Here is an 18,544-nt window from a genome sequence, read left to right as displayed (position 1 = left end):
ACAGACTGGTTCCAAATAGGAAAAGGAGTACATCAAGGCTATATATTGTCACCCTGCTTATTTAACTTATATTCAGAGTACATCATGAGAAACACTGGGCTGGATGAAGTACAAGCTGGAAACAGGATCACCGGGAGAAGTATCAATAACCCCAGGTATGAAGACGACACCACCCTTATGGCAGAAAGTGAAGAATAACTAAAGAGCCTCTTGATGAAAGTGAAAAAGTTGGCTTAAAGCTCAATATTCAGAAATCTAAGATCGTGGCATACTGTCTCATCACTTCATGGGAAATAGATGGGGAAACAGAGGAAACAATGACAGACTTTATATTTGGGGGCTCCAAAATCACTGCAGATGGTGACTCCAGCCATGAAATTAAAAGATGCTTACTCCTTGGAAGGAAAGTTATGACCAACCTAGACGGCATATTAAAAACCAGAGACATTACTTTGCCAACAAAGGTCCATCTAGTCAAAGCTATGACTTCAGTAGTCATGTATGGATGTCAGAGTTGGACTATAAAGAAAGCTGAGTGCTGAAGAATTGATGCTTTTGAACTGTGGTGTTGGAGAAGACTCTCGAGAGTTGCTTGGACTGCAAGGAATTCCAACCAGTTCATCCTAAAGGAAATCAGTCCTGAATATTCATTGGAAGGACTGACGCTGAAGCTGAAACTCCAGTACTTTGGCCACCTGATGCAAAGAACTGACTCATTTGAAGAGACCCTAATGCTGGGAAAGATTGAAGGCAGGAGGAGACAACAGAGGATGAGATGGTTTGATGGCATCAACGACTCAATGGACGTGAGTTTGAGTAAACTCTGTGAGTTGGTGATGGACAGGGAGGCCTGGCGTGCTGCAGTCCATTGGGTCACAAGGAGTCAGACAGGACTGATCTGAACTGAGCCTTAGCTTTTTTTTTTTTTTTTTTAATTCTGTAGCGTTTAGTATATTCTGAAGTTAAGGGAGTGTGATACCTCCAGGTTTGTTCTTTTTTCTCAAGATTACTTTGACTATTTGGGGCCTTTTGTGATTCTGTTCCAGAAAATTGTAGGATTTTTTGTTCTAGTTTTGTGACATTTGTCAAGAGTTGTTTTGATAAGTATTGCTTTAGGTTTATGGACCTTTAAACAATGCTAATCTTTCCAGTCTATGAATATGAATGCCTTTCCATTTATTTGTATCATCTTCCATTTCATTTATCAATGTCTTATAGTTTTCAGACTGTAGGTTTTTCCTTTCTTGGTGTGTTTATTTCTAGGTATTTCATTCTTTTTGATGCAGTGGTCACTGGGATTGTTTTTTTACTTTTGCCATCACTGGGATTGTTTTTTTACTTTTGCCATTTAATATGAATTAGCTGTGGGTTTGTTATAAATGAACTTTGTTATGTTGAGATATGTTCCCTCCATGCCAACTTTGTTGAGGGTTTTTCTCATGAAGGGAAGTTGAATTTTGTCAGGTGGTCTGTCTGTACCAGTTGAGATGATCATGTGACTTTTATTTTTTGTTTTGTTAACATGATTCATTCCATTGGTTGATTTTTAGATGTTGAACCATCTTTCCATCCCCGGAATGAATCCCACTTGACCATGATTTATGGTCCTTTTTGTATATTGTTGAATTTGGTTTGCTAATATTTTGTTTAGGATTTTTACCTCTATATTTATCAAAGATATTGAAATAATTTTCGTTTTCATAGTGTCTTTGTCTGGTTTTGATATCTGTAGTGGTGGACTTTAGAATGGACTTGGGAGTGTGACCTCCTCCTCAGTTTTTCCGAATAATTTGAGAAGGCTAGGTAGGTATTAACTCTTCTTTATATGTTTGGTAGACTTAACCTGGGAAGCTGTCTGGTTCTGGACTTTTCTTTGTTGGGAGGTTTTTGATTACTGATTCAGTTTTAATACTGCTGCTACTGCTAAGTTGCTTCAGTCGTGTCCAACTCTGTGTGACCCCATAGACGGCAGCCCACCAGGCTCCCCCGTCCCTGGGATTCTCCAGGCAAGAACATTGGAGTGGGTTGCCATTTCCTTCTCCAGTGCATGAAAGTGAAAAGTGAAAGTGAAGTCACTTAGTCGTGTCTGACTCTTAGGGACCCCGTAGACTGCAGCCCACCAGGCTCCTCCGTCCATGGGATTTTCCAGGCAAGAGTGCTGGAGTGGGGTGCCATTGCCTTCTCCGTTTTAATACTAGTATCAGTCTATTCAAATTATCTGTTTCTTCCTGATTCATTTTTGCAAGATTGTATGTTTCTGGGAATTTATCCATTTCTTCCAGGCTGCTGAATTTGTTGGCATTTATCTCTTCATAGTATTCTCTTATGATTGTTTATGTTTCTGTGATACTGATTGTAATTTCTCCTCTTTCACCTATTATTTTGTTATTGGGGTCCTCTGTCTTTTCTTAACGAGCCTGTGTAAAGGCTTAATAATTTTATCTTTGAAAAAAAGAACTCATTTCGTTGTTCTTTTCCTTTCTCTGTAGAGGGGTTCTCTAGTTTTTTTTTTTTTTTTGTCTCTGATCTTTACTGTTTCCTTCCTTCCGCTGACTTTCAGTTTTGTTTGTTCTTTTTCTAATTCTTTTACGTGATAGTTTAGCTTGTTTATTTGAGATTTTTCTTGTTTTCTGAGGTGTATAGTCTCTATTTGTTTTTGTTTTTCCCATTTTTCTTCCTGTATTTGATTCCTGGTTTTATACTGTTGAGATCAGAAAAGATGCTTGATATGATTTCTGTCCTTTTAAATTCGTTGGGACTTGCCTGATGACCTATTCTGGATAGCATTCCATGTGAACTTGAATATGTATCTTGCTGATTTTGGATGGAATATTTTGTAACTGTTAAGTACAACTGGTCTAGTTTGTTATGTAATGCCATTGTGTCCCAGTTGGTTTTCTGTTTGGATCATGTGTCCATTGATGGTAAGTGGAGTGTTAAAATCCTACTGTTACTGTATTCTTGTCAAGTTCTCCCTATTATGTCCATTGTTAGTAGATCTATTTTAAATACTTTTTGTTAATGCCAAGAAGAATAGAGGAAGAATTCCAAGTACAGTTGGCATAATTCTTCCCTTCAGAGTTAATAGGGTAATACATATTTCCTTAGTCTTTTTCTATAAATATATATTTTTTAAGTGGTGATGATAGTATATATAACATTTATGGTAAAGGCTTTTTTCCACAGAATATAAAATTATAAACATGATTTTAATTAATGTATCCCAGCATTCTGTTGAATGAATTTACCATAATTTACTTAATTGGAAGCTAAACTGAGAAACATTTGTTCATAGTTTCTTGGAAATTGAAAATTTAAAAGCAGTTGAGCTACTTGTGTGTTTGAGTGTTAGAATAATTTTCTTTTGTTTATTTTAGATTCAAGTGGACATATATTCTCCTCTTAAATTGAAAGTTAAAATAATACTCTATTTGAGTAGTTTATGATAAGAGATATTGAAAAGATTTTTTTTTAAGACTTAAAACTCATTGTGATTTTATTTTGAAGTGTAATTCATTTATTGCATTATAGGTATTTCTAGTTATTTTTCTTTTTTGAGAAGATTGTAAGTTCTGTTATTTCTTGAGTTATGAACACTTAGTTTATGAATTTTCATGCATTGAAATAACTTTCTTTAGATAGGCTCTAGAAATAAAATGAAGCAGTTTCTAAAATTAGGTTTTAAGTTCCATACAAGGAACTGAAAATGAAATTTTGGAAAAGGGATCCATTTTATATTTGGGAAATAGAAAAACAATGATGTTTTTATTTATCTCACTTTTATCTGGAGGATGATCAGCAAGCAAGATCCAAGCTTTGTTACCCCCTGGGTTTCCCTCTCACTTGAATATATAAGTAGGGTGTTGACATCAGAGATTATCAATCACTCATCCTTTTCCCTGTTGGTGATCTTCAGATAGCTTATTGTGAATAAAAGACAGGAGAAGAAAACTGGCAGCTTCCCTTCTTTTGTTTTCTCCACTTCTCTTCGTATGGTTCTATAGTAGATGATGCTAATAACTTTCCAATGCTGAGAGATCAGATGTTTATCTGTAAATGTTACAAAATTTAAAACTCCAAAAATTGGAATTTGATTCCGTTTTTAACATGCATACACAGTTTCAGAAGTTAGAAAGACCAGACAGTACCATACTTACGACTTATACTCAACATAGTAAATAAAAACTATGATAGTAACAATTAAAAGAATCATTTATGTGTAGCGTAATTCTAATACTAGTAACGTATATTTAGAATATACTGTTTAAAGTCATAGATTTTAGGTACTCACATACTTTCAGTGTTACTTTTTCTTCTAATTTTTAAAATTTTCCCTAGAGCCTTCTAACATTGTAAATTATAAGAATCATTATGAAGTTTTAAGCTCATTTTTAATAGGAAAACCTTGAGAGAACATTAGTTTGCATAAAAAGAATTGATTTCCTCTTAGTCTTGAATTTCCTGTGGGCAGAACACCCTAAATTAAAATCAGGATCTTGATAGTGGGGAATAAACCTTTTTAACAATATTAAATAATATATTTGTCAATTTTGTAAAAGTATGAAATACTTATACTTATAAGTATGTGTAAGTACTTTGGCCACCTGATATGAAGAACTGACTCACTGGAAAAGACCCTGATGCTGGGAAAGATTGAAGGTGGGAGGAGAAGGGGACGACTGAGGATGAGATGGTTGGAAGGCATCACCAACTCCATGGACATGAGTTTGAGGAAAGTCCGGGAGCTGGTGATAGACAGGGAAGCCCGGCATGCTGCAGTCCAGGGGGTCGCAAAGAGTCAGACAACGACTGAGCAACTGAACTGAACTAATGAAAATTTTGGTTTAAAATGAAATAATTTTAACCTAACATTTTTCAAGTGAGGTAAAATATCCCTTCATTATGGAAACTATATCACACAGGCACACCAGCAGTGAATGTGGATTGATTGTTCTGTGAGTTCCCTATAAATTTTAGAAATCTCATCTAATGTTATTTAGATTCCTTAATTTAGTTGTCATAAAAGGCTAACATAAATTTATCCTGTGTCCTTGGCATATATTTCCTTGTCTTTTCTGTTTCTTTTTAATGCATGTGTATTGGTTTACTTAAGTAATTTTAGTTTCCAGTACTATTCAGAAATGAGTTATAAGTACATAATGATAAAATATTATTTGGAAGTTTTCTCACAACTTAGATTTGGACAGTCATTTACAACCTATCTGTTGGTTAAATTTCTAACTCTTTCAACTGTCCTAAAGTTCTGAACCAATAAGTAATTATGAAGTGGCTTCTGGGAAAAGCGCACACACACGCACACACACCCAGGGGAAAGTACGCAGACTTATGAAATGCCTTCTTTGTTAGTCACTGTGCTAAATACTTTACTTTCAGTTTTATTTTTCACAGTAAATCGTGTTCATTGTATTGTCAAGGAAGCAAATGCCCAGAGATTAACATAAAGATTAGGATTCTGGTCTTTTTTTTTTTTTTTTAAGAATCTCTTGTTTAGGGCTTAATAGTTTCACAGCAAAATTAAAAGGAAGACACTGAGGTTTCCCACACACCCCTAACCCCATGCATGCATGGTCCCCTCCATTATCAGCAGTACTCACCAGAATGGCCGACTTGTTAAGCTGGTGAACCCTACGTTAACACGACAGAATCACTCAAAATCAGCGTACCTTTGGATTCACTCTTAAGTGTTTAACATTCTGTAGATTTGGATACATGTACTAATAATATAGACATGTATAAATAATATATTAATTATTATAATAATATGCATGCATTATTTATATTGTTAATATAATGATATTCCATCATTAGAATATCATACAGCATACTTTCAATACCTTAAAAATTCACTGCTGCTACTGCTGCTGCTAAGTCACTTCAGTCGTGTCCGACTCTGTGCGACCCCATAGACGGCAGCCCACCAGGCTCCCCCGTCCCTGGGATTCTCCAGGCAAGAACACTGGAGTGGGTTGCCATTTCCTTCTCCAATGCAGGAAAGTGAAAAGTGAAAGTGAAGTCACTCAGTCGTGTCCGACTCTTAGCAATTCAGCCTTCCCTTGCCCCCAGCCCTGGTGATCACTCATCTTTTTAAAACTGGATAGTTTTATCTTTTTCCAGAATGTCATGTAGTTGGAATCTTGTGGTCTGTAGCCTTTTGGCTTCTCTCTATTACTAATGTACAATTAAGGTTCCTCATGTGTTTTCATAATTTGATAGCTCATTTCTTTATAGTGCTGAATTCTATACCATTGTCTGCATGTACCACAGTTAATTTATTCATTTACTTACTTAAGGGCATCTTATTTGCTCCCAAGTTTTTGGTAGTTATGAATAGAGCTGCCGTAGACATCCAAGTGGGCTCCCCTGGTTGCTCAACAGTAACGAATCTGCCTGTGAGTGCGGGAGACACGGGTTCCATTCCTGGGTCAGGAAAATCTCCTGGAGAAGGAAATAGCAGCCCAGTCTAGTATTGTTGCCTGGAAAATCACATGGACAGAGGAGCCTGGCAGGCTACAGTCCATGGGGTTGCAAAGAGTTGGATATGCATGAGTGATTAAACAACTACAGAGAATAGCCATTTGCAGGTTTTTGTGTGGCTGTGGCTTTTGAACACCTTTGAGTAGGTATCATGATTACTGGATTATGTGCCCCCTGGTGGATGAGATTGGTCCAGGGACTGGCGCCTGAGCCCTCTGGTTATCAAGGCTCTGTCAAGGGATGTGTGGAGAGGCAGTTGTGGGCTCAGGAGGATGTCAGGCCACCTGTCAGCTGTTGGGTAGGGCTGTGCTCCCACCATGTTGGTTTTTTGGCCTGAGGCATCCCACCATTGGCGCCTACAGGCGAGACAAGGTTCCAGTGCCAAAATGGTGACCTCCAGAAGAGCCCCCACCTGGGGCCTCTGGCACTGCGTCCTTGTCCCCAAGTGAGCGTCAGCCGACCCCCGCTTCCTCAGGAGACCTTTCAAAGACCTCCCAGGGTCCTGTGGAGTCACTTCTTCACCTTAGATCCTAGAGCGCATGAGTCCTTGCATGAGTCCTTCCTGGAGGGGGGTGCCTGATATGGGGTTCAGAACTTTCTCTTCTGTAGGAGAACTTCATGATATAATTATTTTGCAGTTTGCAAGTTGTGATTTGATTATATTATGAATTTGCCCCCCTACCATCTCATTGTGGCTTTTTCTTTGTCTTTGGAACTACAGTATCTTTTTTGGTAGGTTCTAGATGAGGTGAGCTCAAGTCTTTTCTATTCCACCATCTTGTTTTCATCTCATAATTATTACTTCTTAATATTTGTTTACAAATTTCTAACCTTTTGTAAATGGTGTGTTATATTTATCTCTTTTTTTAATTGAATATACAGTTGATTTAAGTTTAGGCAGCCTCAGTTTGAGGCATAAGTAATTGTTTTTCTCAGTTGCATCAACTTTAAGACTTTTATTTCTTCACAGCACACTAAAATGCTTCCAACTTAACATTTTTGCCTATGTTCAGGAAATAAAGACAATATGGTATTCAAAAATTATGAAAGCAAACACTGCTAAATAACCAGATATGCCAAAGTTGCTAAAATTGAGCTCTTCACTGACATTATCTTAACATTAGAGCCCAAAATATTCATTTTGAGCACTACATGTTTTCAGTGGTTGTAAAGTCAAATGTATGAAAGCTGAATACCGTCTAAGAAAAATTGTAGCTACTTGAAAATTTTTAGAATTTAGAATCTAGAACTTAGAATCCTCTGATCATTGCAGAGAATTATGTTTTAATAGGAAATAGAATAACTCTAAGAGTGATGCTGTGCAGTGGTTGTATCCCGTGTTTGAACAGCTTTCCACCATGGACCTCATGCTAGCTGTTTTCAGTGTTCATCTGCCAGTTTGGCAAAAAGAGGCACTCAGTTGCTGCCCTTTGCAGGTGTTTTCATTTCTTTACTAACTGCAGCATCCTTTTCCATACAGTGAAAGCTGTATAGATATAAATGGTATCCAGCAGCAGCCAGAATTTGCTGGATTATCTCTTTCCTTGGTTGCTCAGAAACCTCAGGCAGCCAAACTGCCGCAGCGAGTTTTCCAGAGTTGTCAGCATAATACTTTCATGTTTGTCTGGACATTTTATTTCTGGAATACATCTTACAGGGAAGTTGCTGTCTTAGTTAAGAGGTTTTTCTCAGCTCAGATCATTTTGATAGTATTCTCTAATACCCACAAGTTTTGCTGTAGACTGCAGATAGATGTTCATGAACTTCTTGCAGGAAGCCACCAAGATTAAAGCCACACTTGACTTCAATTTAATATGCAGTTAGGCAAGCTAATTCCCAAATCACTTAACTATATTGCATTTGTAGCAACATTTTGGAGTAAGACCTCCTCAGTTCAGTTCAGTTGCTCAGTCGTGTCCGACTCTGCGATCCCATGAACCACAGCATGCCAGGCCTCCCTATCCATCACCAGCTCCCAGAGCCCACCCAAACCCATGTCCATGTGGTTGGTGATGCCATCCAACCATCTCATCCTCTGTCATCCCCTTCTCCTCCTGCCTTCAGTCTTTCCCAGCATCAGGGTCTTTTCCAAAAGACCTCTTGCTCCCTGCCTTATATGTGTGTATGTGTGTGTTTCCATGTACCTCCAGTGTGAGATTCTGTCTCCTGCTCTGGCTTTGTTCTAAATTTTGTATACCTTTCACTTAGTATTTATAAGTGCAGTTACACTGGAGAGACCTTTGTTAATACTGGCAGTGACCTAGAAAATAAGTGAAAGAGGAGTTAACTTTGATACAGAAGACTGTTGAAAAAAATACGTAGTTTTTATCTTGTCAAAGGTCAGACCCCTAATAAATGATGAAGTTTAGACTACCAGGTACATATCAGTTCTGATATAAAACTTAGAGTAGGTGACATTTTTCTTAAGGTTTCACTGTCTTTTGAAAAGAATTCGAGTATTGAGTTCTTTAAAGGCAGCAACTCTTAACCAATGGCTTGCAGATAGGAGAAGGAGATAAAATTTAGTGAGTACCTACTATGCACTGTATTACATACTTAACCTAGGTAATCTTGACAATTCCACAGGGTAGGTGGCCTTACACCTTTTTTACATAAGAAAAAATTAAGGTACAGAGAGGTTAAATGATTTGTGTTATTAATACTTACAAGTAGATGTGGGATTCCAAACCTGCTATTTTCCTTCCACCACATCAGGGGTTGTCTGGCAACCTACAGCTCATGGACCACATCTCGGATCTTACTTTTGTAAATTAAATTTATAGAACACAACCGCAGCTATTCTACGATTAGATACTGTCTGTGGCTTTCAAGCTGTAACAGCCGAGTTGACTACTTAAGACAGATCATATGACTCAGGGAGCCATATGACTCACAAGTAGATACTTTACTATCTGGTCTTTATGGGAAAAGTTTGCTGATACCTGCACTAAACCTTGCTTTGTTTAGAGGTACTGTAAACTGTACATTCTGTAGTATAAATTTCAGTCTTACTGAAGCATTAGACTTGGACAAGAGCAATAAGATAATGATGAAGGCAAGCAACAACCCATGAATGTTCAAAAGCTTTCCTATTTGGAAAGATAGGCTGGTATGATTTAAATATAGTCTTTTCTACTTCTGTGATTCAGTGCATGTCTCCCAGTTTCCTCATTGATAGGTTAATAAACTGCCTCAAAAACTCAAGTGCGCTTAAATTAATAAACTACTCCCAGAAATCCTTTATAGAAGATGAAGTTGTTTAAAAATAAATATCTATCTCCTAATATGTTACCTTTTACTACAAAAGTAAACTATTTTTAAAGTCATTATTATAGGCTGAAGGTTGGCTTCAACAAAGTAATTGGCTCCTACTCTTAATTTAACTGGTACTAAAGATAACCTTTAGAAATACAATGTTGAACTGGAAGAGTCTATTGAGGAATCTTACACTCCCTTGTAAGGTTACTTATTGTAGCAGCTGGTTCTATGCACCTCCACCCCCCTAACATATGACCCTTGAGCTTAACCCTCTTACTGTAATTTTTAAAATTTGAGCCATAGTATAATTCATTGTAAACAAAAATCCCTGAGTGCAAACATTAATTAATACAAGTGGAGGTATAGTTTAAATGTCACATATACTATTGAAGTGTTACCTTATATCCCCAAAAATAAAGAATAAGAAAGACATATTTCTTTCTTATTAAAAGCAAAAATTATAGAACGTGAAAGGGAAGTCGCTCAGTCATGTCCGACTCTTTGCGACCCCGTGGACTGTAGCCCACCAGGCTCCTCCGTCCATGGGATTCTCCAAGCAAGAATATTGGAGTGGGTTGCCATTTCCTTCTCCAGGGGATCTTCCCAACCCAGGGATCGAACCCGGGTCTTCCGCATTGGAGGCAGACGCTTTAACCTCTGAGCCACCAAATGAAGAAGAAAAAAAAATTATAGAGCCCTTCACAATTAAAAGATAATCAGGAAATTAGGGAAAGACATATTTCTTACTCTTTGAGTGATTTTCACTTTCACTTTCGTCCATTCTTTACCGGTTAAAGGACACATTTCTTAGTCTGGCCACAACCTATTTTCAGTTTTATCTTCTATTAGCAGTACTCACCATTTGAATAAACCTTTTGTTTCATACCTTCCTTTGCATAGGCTGTTTCCTTTATGACTGGTTTTGATAATGGCTGAAGACTAGATTCAGAAACATTTATTGGAATGGAACAAAATTAGCATTTATTAAGCATACTAGCCAAGGTCTGTGGTAGGTACTTAAATAAGTAACTCTCATAATCCTGACTATTTTCCTTAAGAAATGGTTATTTCCTTTTACTGTATAGATGTAACCTGAGGCATTAGAAGGGTAGTTACAATTACATAGCTAGTTTGAGATTTCATACTCCAAATTAAATGATTGTTTTCTTGTCTTTCCCCTACCCACCTCACATTGCTTCAGTAGTAAATACCTGTGATCTTTATTATAACCTCTTTCCAAATACAGTAGTCATAAACAGTTCATGTTTTCAGCCTTGTTTTGAATTATTTACAGTAGAAGAAAATAAATGTAATGGTATTATGGTAGAATAATCACTATTTCATTATTCTGAGTGTAATTAGTTGTAGTTAGTTTTATTCATTTGCTGTGAGTTGTATAGCCCTCTGTATTTACATGTGAAAAATCTTTTCTTTGAAGTCCTTCTAAGTACTGAACAATTTCATTTTACTTTATTGTAATTTAACATTTTTTGGAGTTCTTATATGAACAAAATTTCCTGTATTTTTCATTATCCTAGAAATTGGCTGAATCAGATTTATATGTAATTTATACAAGAATTTAAGTGTATTCAACCATAAATTTTAATCAAACTCATTTCCTGCCTCTGTGAAGGAGAAAATTGAAAAGACCATGTATATACGTAACTTTATAGTATAAAGTACAGCCTGTGAAACCGTCACTTTCTGTATGGGAAAATATTGCAGTTTAAGAAGTTAGTTTGGGCAATATTAAACATTAGAGATTTTTTTTTGGCTATTAAGATAAATTTGGTAAAACATAATTCTTTCCCTTACATATGCTTCATAGATTTTATTAATATTCCTAATTGTGGTATTTTTTCCTTAGGATACTGCTTCATAATTACTGGTTTTACAATCTAATATTTTTTTCCTCCATTAGAATGTGAAACATGTTGCAGAAGCATTTAAGAAGTGGCTGAAGGGTGAAGGAAAAAGTGCCATTGCCTATCAGAAAAAAGCAAAACAAAACATGGGAAGTTCAACCACCAAATTCCGTAAAGCACTCATCAATGGTGATGAAAACCTGGCCTGCCAAATATACGAAAGCAACCCTCAGCTAAAAGAATCCCTTGATCCAAATACATCTTACGGGGAGCCCTACCAGCACAATACTCCGTTACACTATGCTGCTAGACATGGAATGAATAGAATATTAGGGTAAGTACTACTGGAAACCAATTAGTAACAGATTAGAGAAAGGGGAGAAGAACCGCTCTGGTCTTTGAGAATACATGCCTTATGTGGTATTATAGTGAACTAAACTTTGTAAAACTGAATATGCCTAAATTATTAAGTATGATTTTTTTATTATGTGTTTCATTTCTGAGGTTAGTTCACATATTCTTTTTACTGTAAATACATTTTGATCCTCAGTATGTTTCATAGTATGAATTCTTTATAACAGTGTAGTGTTTTAATTTACAGTGTTTCAGTTCTAGAAAAGTACTTGTCATCTATCAAAAAATTGCAGGGAATGGTGTCCAAGGCAATTTAAGTTGAAAAACTGATGTGTTTCCCTTACCTAGTCTTGATCAGATTTGAGTTTCCTTCTTTTAAAAGGTTCAGTTACCAGAAAAGACTTTTCTAAAAGTAAAACATTTTCTTGGAACTGAAAATATCAATACTAAGAAACTTAAAAAAAAAATCTCTTTAGGAAGAAAGCATTAGTGATAGCAGTATGTGAATTCTTCTTAATTACATGGGAATTAAATTTGCTATTTGCTAACTTATAAGATGAAAGAAGCAAAGGATAGAAAAGTAGTTCCAAAATAAATGTAGTGTTTTTAGTAGTAGATTGTGCAGCTGTGGAAGTCTGGTGGTAGAAGAGAAAGAAACAATTCTTTGCTTATGCAGTGAAATATAATTCTTAAATCGGCGTTCTGAGTACTTTAGAACTTGACAAAAAGCTTTTCAATCCTTTTTCTATTTCTTTTTATACAAATTTGTTGTTCAAATTAAGCTGCTGTTTCTGGTATCCCTGAATCATGCCAGGGGTGTTCTGTCTGCCACATTCATAATGCTGTTTCCCGGGAGTATCTCTCCTCTCAGCCTTCTCTTTCTTACCTAAATTTTAGCCTTCCTTCAATGTCCTGGGCTTCCCGGGTGACTCAGTGGTAAAGAATCTGCCTGCTAATGTAGGAGATGCGGGTTAAGTCCCTGGGTCGGGAAGATCTCTTGGAGAAGGAAATGGCAACCCACTCCAGTATTCTTGCCTGGAGAATTCCATGGACAAAGAAGTCTGGCAGGCTAAAGTGACTTAACAGCAGGGTCCTAGGCATTCTTTATCTGTCTTATTCCTGTCACAGCCTGTAAGGAACTTCAGTCCGCAAGGAACTTCAGTCTTCTTTTGAACTTCTGTGGTTCTTTTTTGTTTATTACTTGTGTGGTATACACTACCCATTGGTTTTGTAAATTTGTAAACCTACTCTTTGCCTACCTAAATTACAGCTTTTTAAAAGGACTTTCTTTGTACTTCTAGCGTCTAGCATAGTATCTTACACAAAGTAAATAGAACCTTTCTAAAAGTCATTGCACAGATACTGTCTTTAGGATCAGGATTTGTAAATGAGAAAAATTCCATGAATAACTTAGTTTATTCAGGCCTATGATTATCAAGTAGGTATTTTTGTAACCTCTTAAAAATAAAATAGGTATTTCTTGATTTAAAAAGAGATATTTCTATTACCTCTCCATTTTTCAGTTATCTCTTATTTTCATTTCTCTAAAAATACCCACTTAGAAGCCACTGCCACCTAATCTTGTTTGAAATTTTACATTTTTTCTTTCAAAAATGGATGTTCCCTATGTTAATTACACTGACATATTGTACTAATAAAATAATGGCAAACGTGTTGAGGGCTTAACTGTTTTCTAGGCACTACTAACTGCTCTACGTGCCTTGTCTCATTTAATTCTCATTCTAGGGCTATAAGGTCGTTTATCATCCGCATTTCAGAAGTGAGAAAACTGAAGCTCAGAAAGATTAAACAACTTGTCAGAACTCTGCAGCTTGTAAATGGCAAAGCTAACTGCCCATTTAGGCAGATGACTGTAGTCTTTAGGCTTTCAACACTATGATAGCATCTTATCTCTATAGTCAGATAAGCCTGTATGTCAGGAATGCCTAAAACACTTACTGTGCTAAGTCGTTTCAGTTGTGTCCAACTCTGTGTGACCCCGTGGACTGTAGCCCACCAGGCTCCTCTGTCCATGGGATTCTCCAGGCAAAAATACTGGAGTGGGTTGCCGTGCCCTTCTCCAGGGGATCTTCCTGACTCAGGGATTGAACCCACATCTCTTTCATCTCCTGCATTGGCGGCTGGGTTCTTTACCACTAGCACCCCCTGGAATCCTAAAACACTTATTAGCAAGACAAATTAGTTACTCTGGATTTCAGTTTCCTTGTCTCTAAAATATTAAGCTTGTATAATTAAATGAATGTGTTATGTTTCATGATACCTAGTGTATAGTTTCGGAGAAGGCAGTGGCACCCCACTCCAGTACTCTTGCCTGGAAAATCCCATGGATGGAGGAGCCTGGTAGGCTGCAGTCCATGGGGTTGCTAAGAGTCAGCACGACTGAGTGACTTCACTTTCACTTTTCACTTTCATGCATTGGAGAAGGAAATGGCAACCCACTCCAGTGTTCTTGCCTGGAGAATCCCAGGGACGGGGGAGCCTGGTGGGCTGCCGTCTATGGGGTCACACAGAGTCAGACACGACTGAAGTGACTTAGCATAGCATAGCATAGTGTATAGTATTATTTCTCAAATTTGTAACCCTAAATATCTTCAGATTATCCTTGACTTACTCATCTCCTTTACCTAACCTGTTACTAATGCAGAGTTCACTCCGTCTTATCTGATGGGTTCATGTCTTTCCATTCCTGTTGCCTAAAAGTTTGTTTACTCTTATCAACCTCTTCTTCCAGTACTGAAAGTACTTGACTCCTAAATGTTCCTTTTGCAAGTCTTTTCCTCTTCAAGTCTCGTGTTCAGGTTAATCTTGCTAAAAGTTTATCCTTCTCAACGTTCTGTCATAAGAAAACTATGGCGGTACACTATTGTTTGCCTCATTTTACTTGGCTTCTGAAGCCTTATTTTTTCTCTGCCCTCATTCTGCCGAGTCAGCCTAATCTCTCATTATTCTCCAACATGATCATATCAGTCAGACTGGTTGCCTTCCCTCTTGCTTTTCCCACTTTTAAAAATGCCATCCCCTTAGCTTTATTGTTAATCCCTGATTCTGAAATGTCTTGTTTCTTCTCTAATTCCCTGTCCTTTAAGTCCTTACTTGATTTCTGCCTTTTTATGAATTCATTACCAACTGTTCTGACCTGCAGTATTGTTCTCAGAAATTCCTATAACTTAGATTTTAAATCATCCAGTTGTTATTAAATTCATCTCTTTGATTGGATTGTAAATATTACAAATACACTGCTGAACAGTAATGCTCTAAGGAGATTAACTCTTGATTAGTCTGTTCAGTCTTTGTTTTTGATTTGAACATTTTCAGTAAGATTATGAAACTGTTGCTTTAGGTTCTGAATATTGAACACTAACAATAACATTTAATATCAGATCTTCTTATGTGATTAATTAAAACTTTCTTAGAATACCACAGTAAAATGTTTTTGAATGTTATTACTAAGGTAATATGTCTATTTTAACATAAAAGAACTCAAGTAGGAAAATACTTTTTAATCATTTATAGTATAATTTAAAATATACTTTATAAAATTGGAAAACTTTATTTAAGAGATGTATCTAATCCATTGAGTCTTTTTTTTTTTAGTTTTATTCAAGTGTAGTTGATTTGCAATGCTGTATAAATTTCTGTACAATAAAGTGATTCAGTCATACATATATTCTTTTTCATATGTTTTCCATTATAGTTTGTCACAGGATGTTGAATGTAGTTCCCTGTTCTATACAGTGGGACTCGTTGTTTATCCTTTCTGTATATACCAGTTTGCATCTGCTAATCTCAGACTCTCACTCCTGCCCTCCCCCACCCCCTTCCCCTTGGTAACCACCAGTCTGTTCTCTGTGCCCTTGATTTCGTTTCTGTTTCATATTTAGGTTTATTTGCATCACATTTTAGATCCAGTAATATCATATGAGGTTTGACTTTGTCTTTCTGACTTGCTTCACTTATTATGGTGGTCTCTGTGTCCGTCCATGTTGCTCCAGGAGCTTTGTTTCATTCTTTTTTATGGCTGACTAGTAAATATTTCACTGTATATATGCACCACATATTTTCTAGCTGTTTGTCTGTCAGCGGACATTTAGGTTGTTTTCCTGTCTAATCCAATGAGTCTTAAAGTGCATTCTGAGGACTTGTAGAGGTAAAGTAGATCAAAACTATTTTTAGTATTTAAATCAGTACTAATTTTGAGATGTTATTTGCCTTTTTCACTGTGTTGACATTTGTGATGATAGTGCAGAAAATGGAGGATAAAACTGCCAACGCTTTTGGGTGAATCAAGGCAGTGGCACCGAACCTTAAGTAATTACTGTATTCCTCACTGCCGGCCACTTGCTGTTTTAAAAAAGAAAAGCCAATTTTACTTAAAATTTCCTCGATGAAGCAGTAGAATTACTAATGTTAATTAATCTCCGTCCTTGAGTACACATCTTTTTATTAGTCTATAAATGAGAAGAATGCACAAAGTCCTTCTGCTCTTGTCTGCTGATAGCTTTGAGGAATAACACTTGTACTGTGGTTTGAGGTGTGAGTTGAAATGTTGATGCTTATTTTTTCATGAAAACATTTTAAACTAATAACAACAGTAAAAGATGATTGAGCTTGCCAGTGAGTATTGGAATTTTGAAAACTTACATTTACTGCCTTAAGCTTGACAGCTTCCCAGTACTTAGGGACTTACTAAATAAGATTGGCAGTGATATAAATTAACATGAGTTTTTAAAATACTCTATAATGAAATGTGACAGAATCTAGAAGATCTGTATAACTTAGTGAATTAGTATTTTTCAAGGTAAGTATATGATTTTTTGCAGTTATGCATGGGTAAAAGATTTGTTCAAAATATAAGGTAAACCAGTAGATTTTTAAACATTGCAAAAGTTCATTGATAAGATTTCAGATTTTACACTGCAGGTAATCTAAGAAATGACCACTTGTTGAGTTTTTGGTATCAAATATGAATAGTCACACTTATCTAAAAAGGCTATTTTAAAACATTTCTCTCTTTTCTAATTATATAAGGCTGGATTTTCTTCATATGCATCAACCCAAACGAAACATATCATAACTGATTTAATACTATGAGAATCTGTTTTCTGTTAGCCAAATGTTAAAAAAGATTTGTAAACATGTAAAACAATGCCTTTGTGTTCACTTAATTTTTAAAAAAATATAGTTATTTTTGATTTTAGGATATTAGGAATGTCAAATATATAATGAGTTTATTTTTAATGGATAAATTTATTTTAATTTTTAATATGATGAATATCTCTCACATAAACAAAGGCTCTTAGAGATCTTTTTTAAAAATTTTTATTGGAGTATAGTTGATTTACAATGTTGTGTTAGTTTCCGCTTTACAGCAGAGTGAATCAGTTATTCATATACATGTATCCAGTCTTTTTTACATTCTTTTCCTATAAAAGTCATTATAGAGTCTTCAGTAGAGTTCTCTGTGTTATAAAATCAGTCATTATTATAGTTATCTATTTTACATATAGTAGTGTGTAAAATACTACACACTAAAATACTTTATCAGTCAGTTCAGTTCAGTTCAGTAGCTTAGTTTGCGACCCCATGAAGTGCAGCACGCCAGGCCTCCCTGTCCGTCACCAACTCCCAGAGTTCACCCAGACTCACGTCCATCGAGTCAGTGATGCCATCCAGCCATCTCATCCTCTGTCGTCCCCTTCTCCTCCTGCCCCCAACCCCTCCAGCATCAGAGTCTTTTCCAGTGAGTCAACTCTTCGCATGAGGTGGCCAAAGTACTGGAGTTTCAGCTTTAGCATCATTCCTTCCAAAGAAATCCCAAGGCTAATAATCTTTAGGATGGACTGGTTGGATCTCCTTGCAGTCCAAGGGACTCTCAAGAGTCTTCTCCAACACCACAGTTCAAAAGCATCAATTCTTCGGCACTCAGCTTTCTTCACAGTCCAACTCTCACATCCATACATGACCACTGGAAAAACCATAGCCTTGACTAGATGGACCTTTGTTGGCAAAGTAATGTCTCTGCTTTTGAATATGCTATCTAGGTTGGTCATAACTTTTCTTCCAAGGAGCAAGCATCTTTTAATTTCATGGCTGCAGTCACCATCTGCAGGGATTTTGGAGCCCCCCCAAAATACAGTCTAACACTGTTTCCCCATCTGTTTCCCCTGAAGTGATGGGACCAGATGCCATGATCTTCGTTTTCTGACTCTTGAGATTTACGCCAACTTTTTCACTCTCCACTTTCACTTTCATCAAGAGGCTTTTTAGTTCTTCTCCACTTTCTGCCATAAGGGTGGTGTCGTCTGCATATCTGAGCTTATTGATATTTCTCCCAGCAGTCTTGATTCCAGCTTGTGCTTCTTCCAGCCCAGCATTTCTCCTGATGTACTCTGCATTTAAGTTAAATAAGCAGGGTGACAATATACAGCCTTGATGTACTCCTTTTCCTATTTGGAACCAGTCTGTTGTTCCATGTTCAGTTCTAACTGTTGCTTCCTGACCTGCATACAGATTTCTCAAGAGGTAGGTCAGGTGGTCTGGTATTCCCATCT

The 18,544-nt window shown here is 36.7% G+C and overlaps 1 protein-coding gene across 5 annotated transcripts in view; it reads left to right on the top strand.

Moving 5' to 3' along the window:
* Positions 1-18,544, top strand: part of ANKIB1 (ankyrin repeat and IBR domain containing 1) — a 159,738-nt gene that overhangs the window by 45,320 nt on the left and 95,874 nt on the right. For 2 of the 5 annotated variants that reach the window (XM_010839796.1, XM_010839795.1), the window contains exons 1-2: positions 2,625-2,924; positions 11,675-11,952. In XM_010839796.1, the coding sequence (XP_010838098.1) occupies positions 2,874-2,924; positions 11,675-11,952 (329 nt within the window). In that variant the 5' untranslated portion in view covers positions 2,625-2,873. Of the gene's footprint in view, positions 1-2,624; positions 2,925-10,375; positions 10,756-11,674; positions 11,953-18,544 lie in introns of those variants that run through there. The other 3 variants (XM_010839798.1, XM_010839797.1, XM_010839799.1) reach the window with 3 other exon arrangements.

This window comes from Bison bison, unplaced genomic scaffold (genome assembly GCF_000754665.1).
Source record: "Bison bison bison isolate TAMUID 2011002044 unplaced genomic scaffold, Bison_UMD1.0 scf7180017864134, whole genome shotgun sequence".
In the NCBI taxonomy this organism is placed as follows: Eukaryota; Metazoa; Chordata; class Mammalia; order Artiodactyla; family Bovidae; genus Bison; species Bison bison.
The sequence above is the reverse complement of the archived record's forward strand: the minus strand, read 5'-3'. Positions and strand labels throughout refer to the sequence as shown.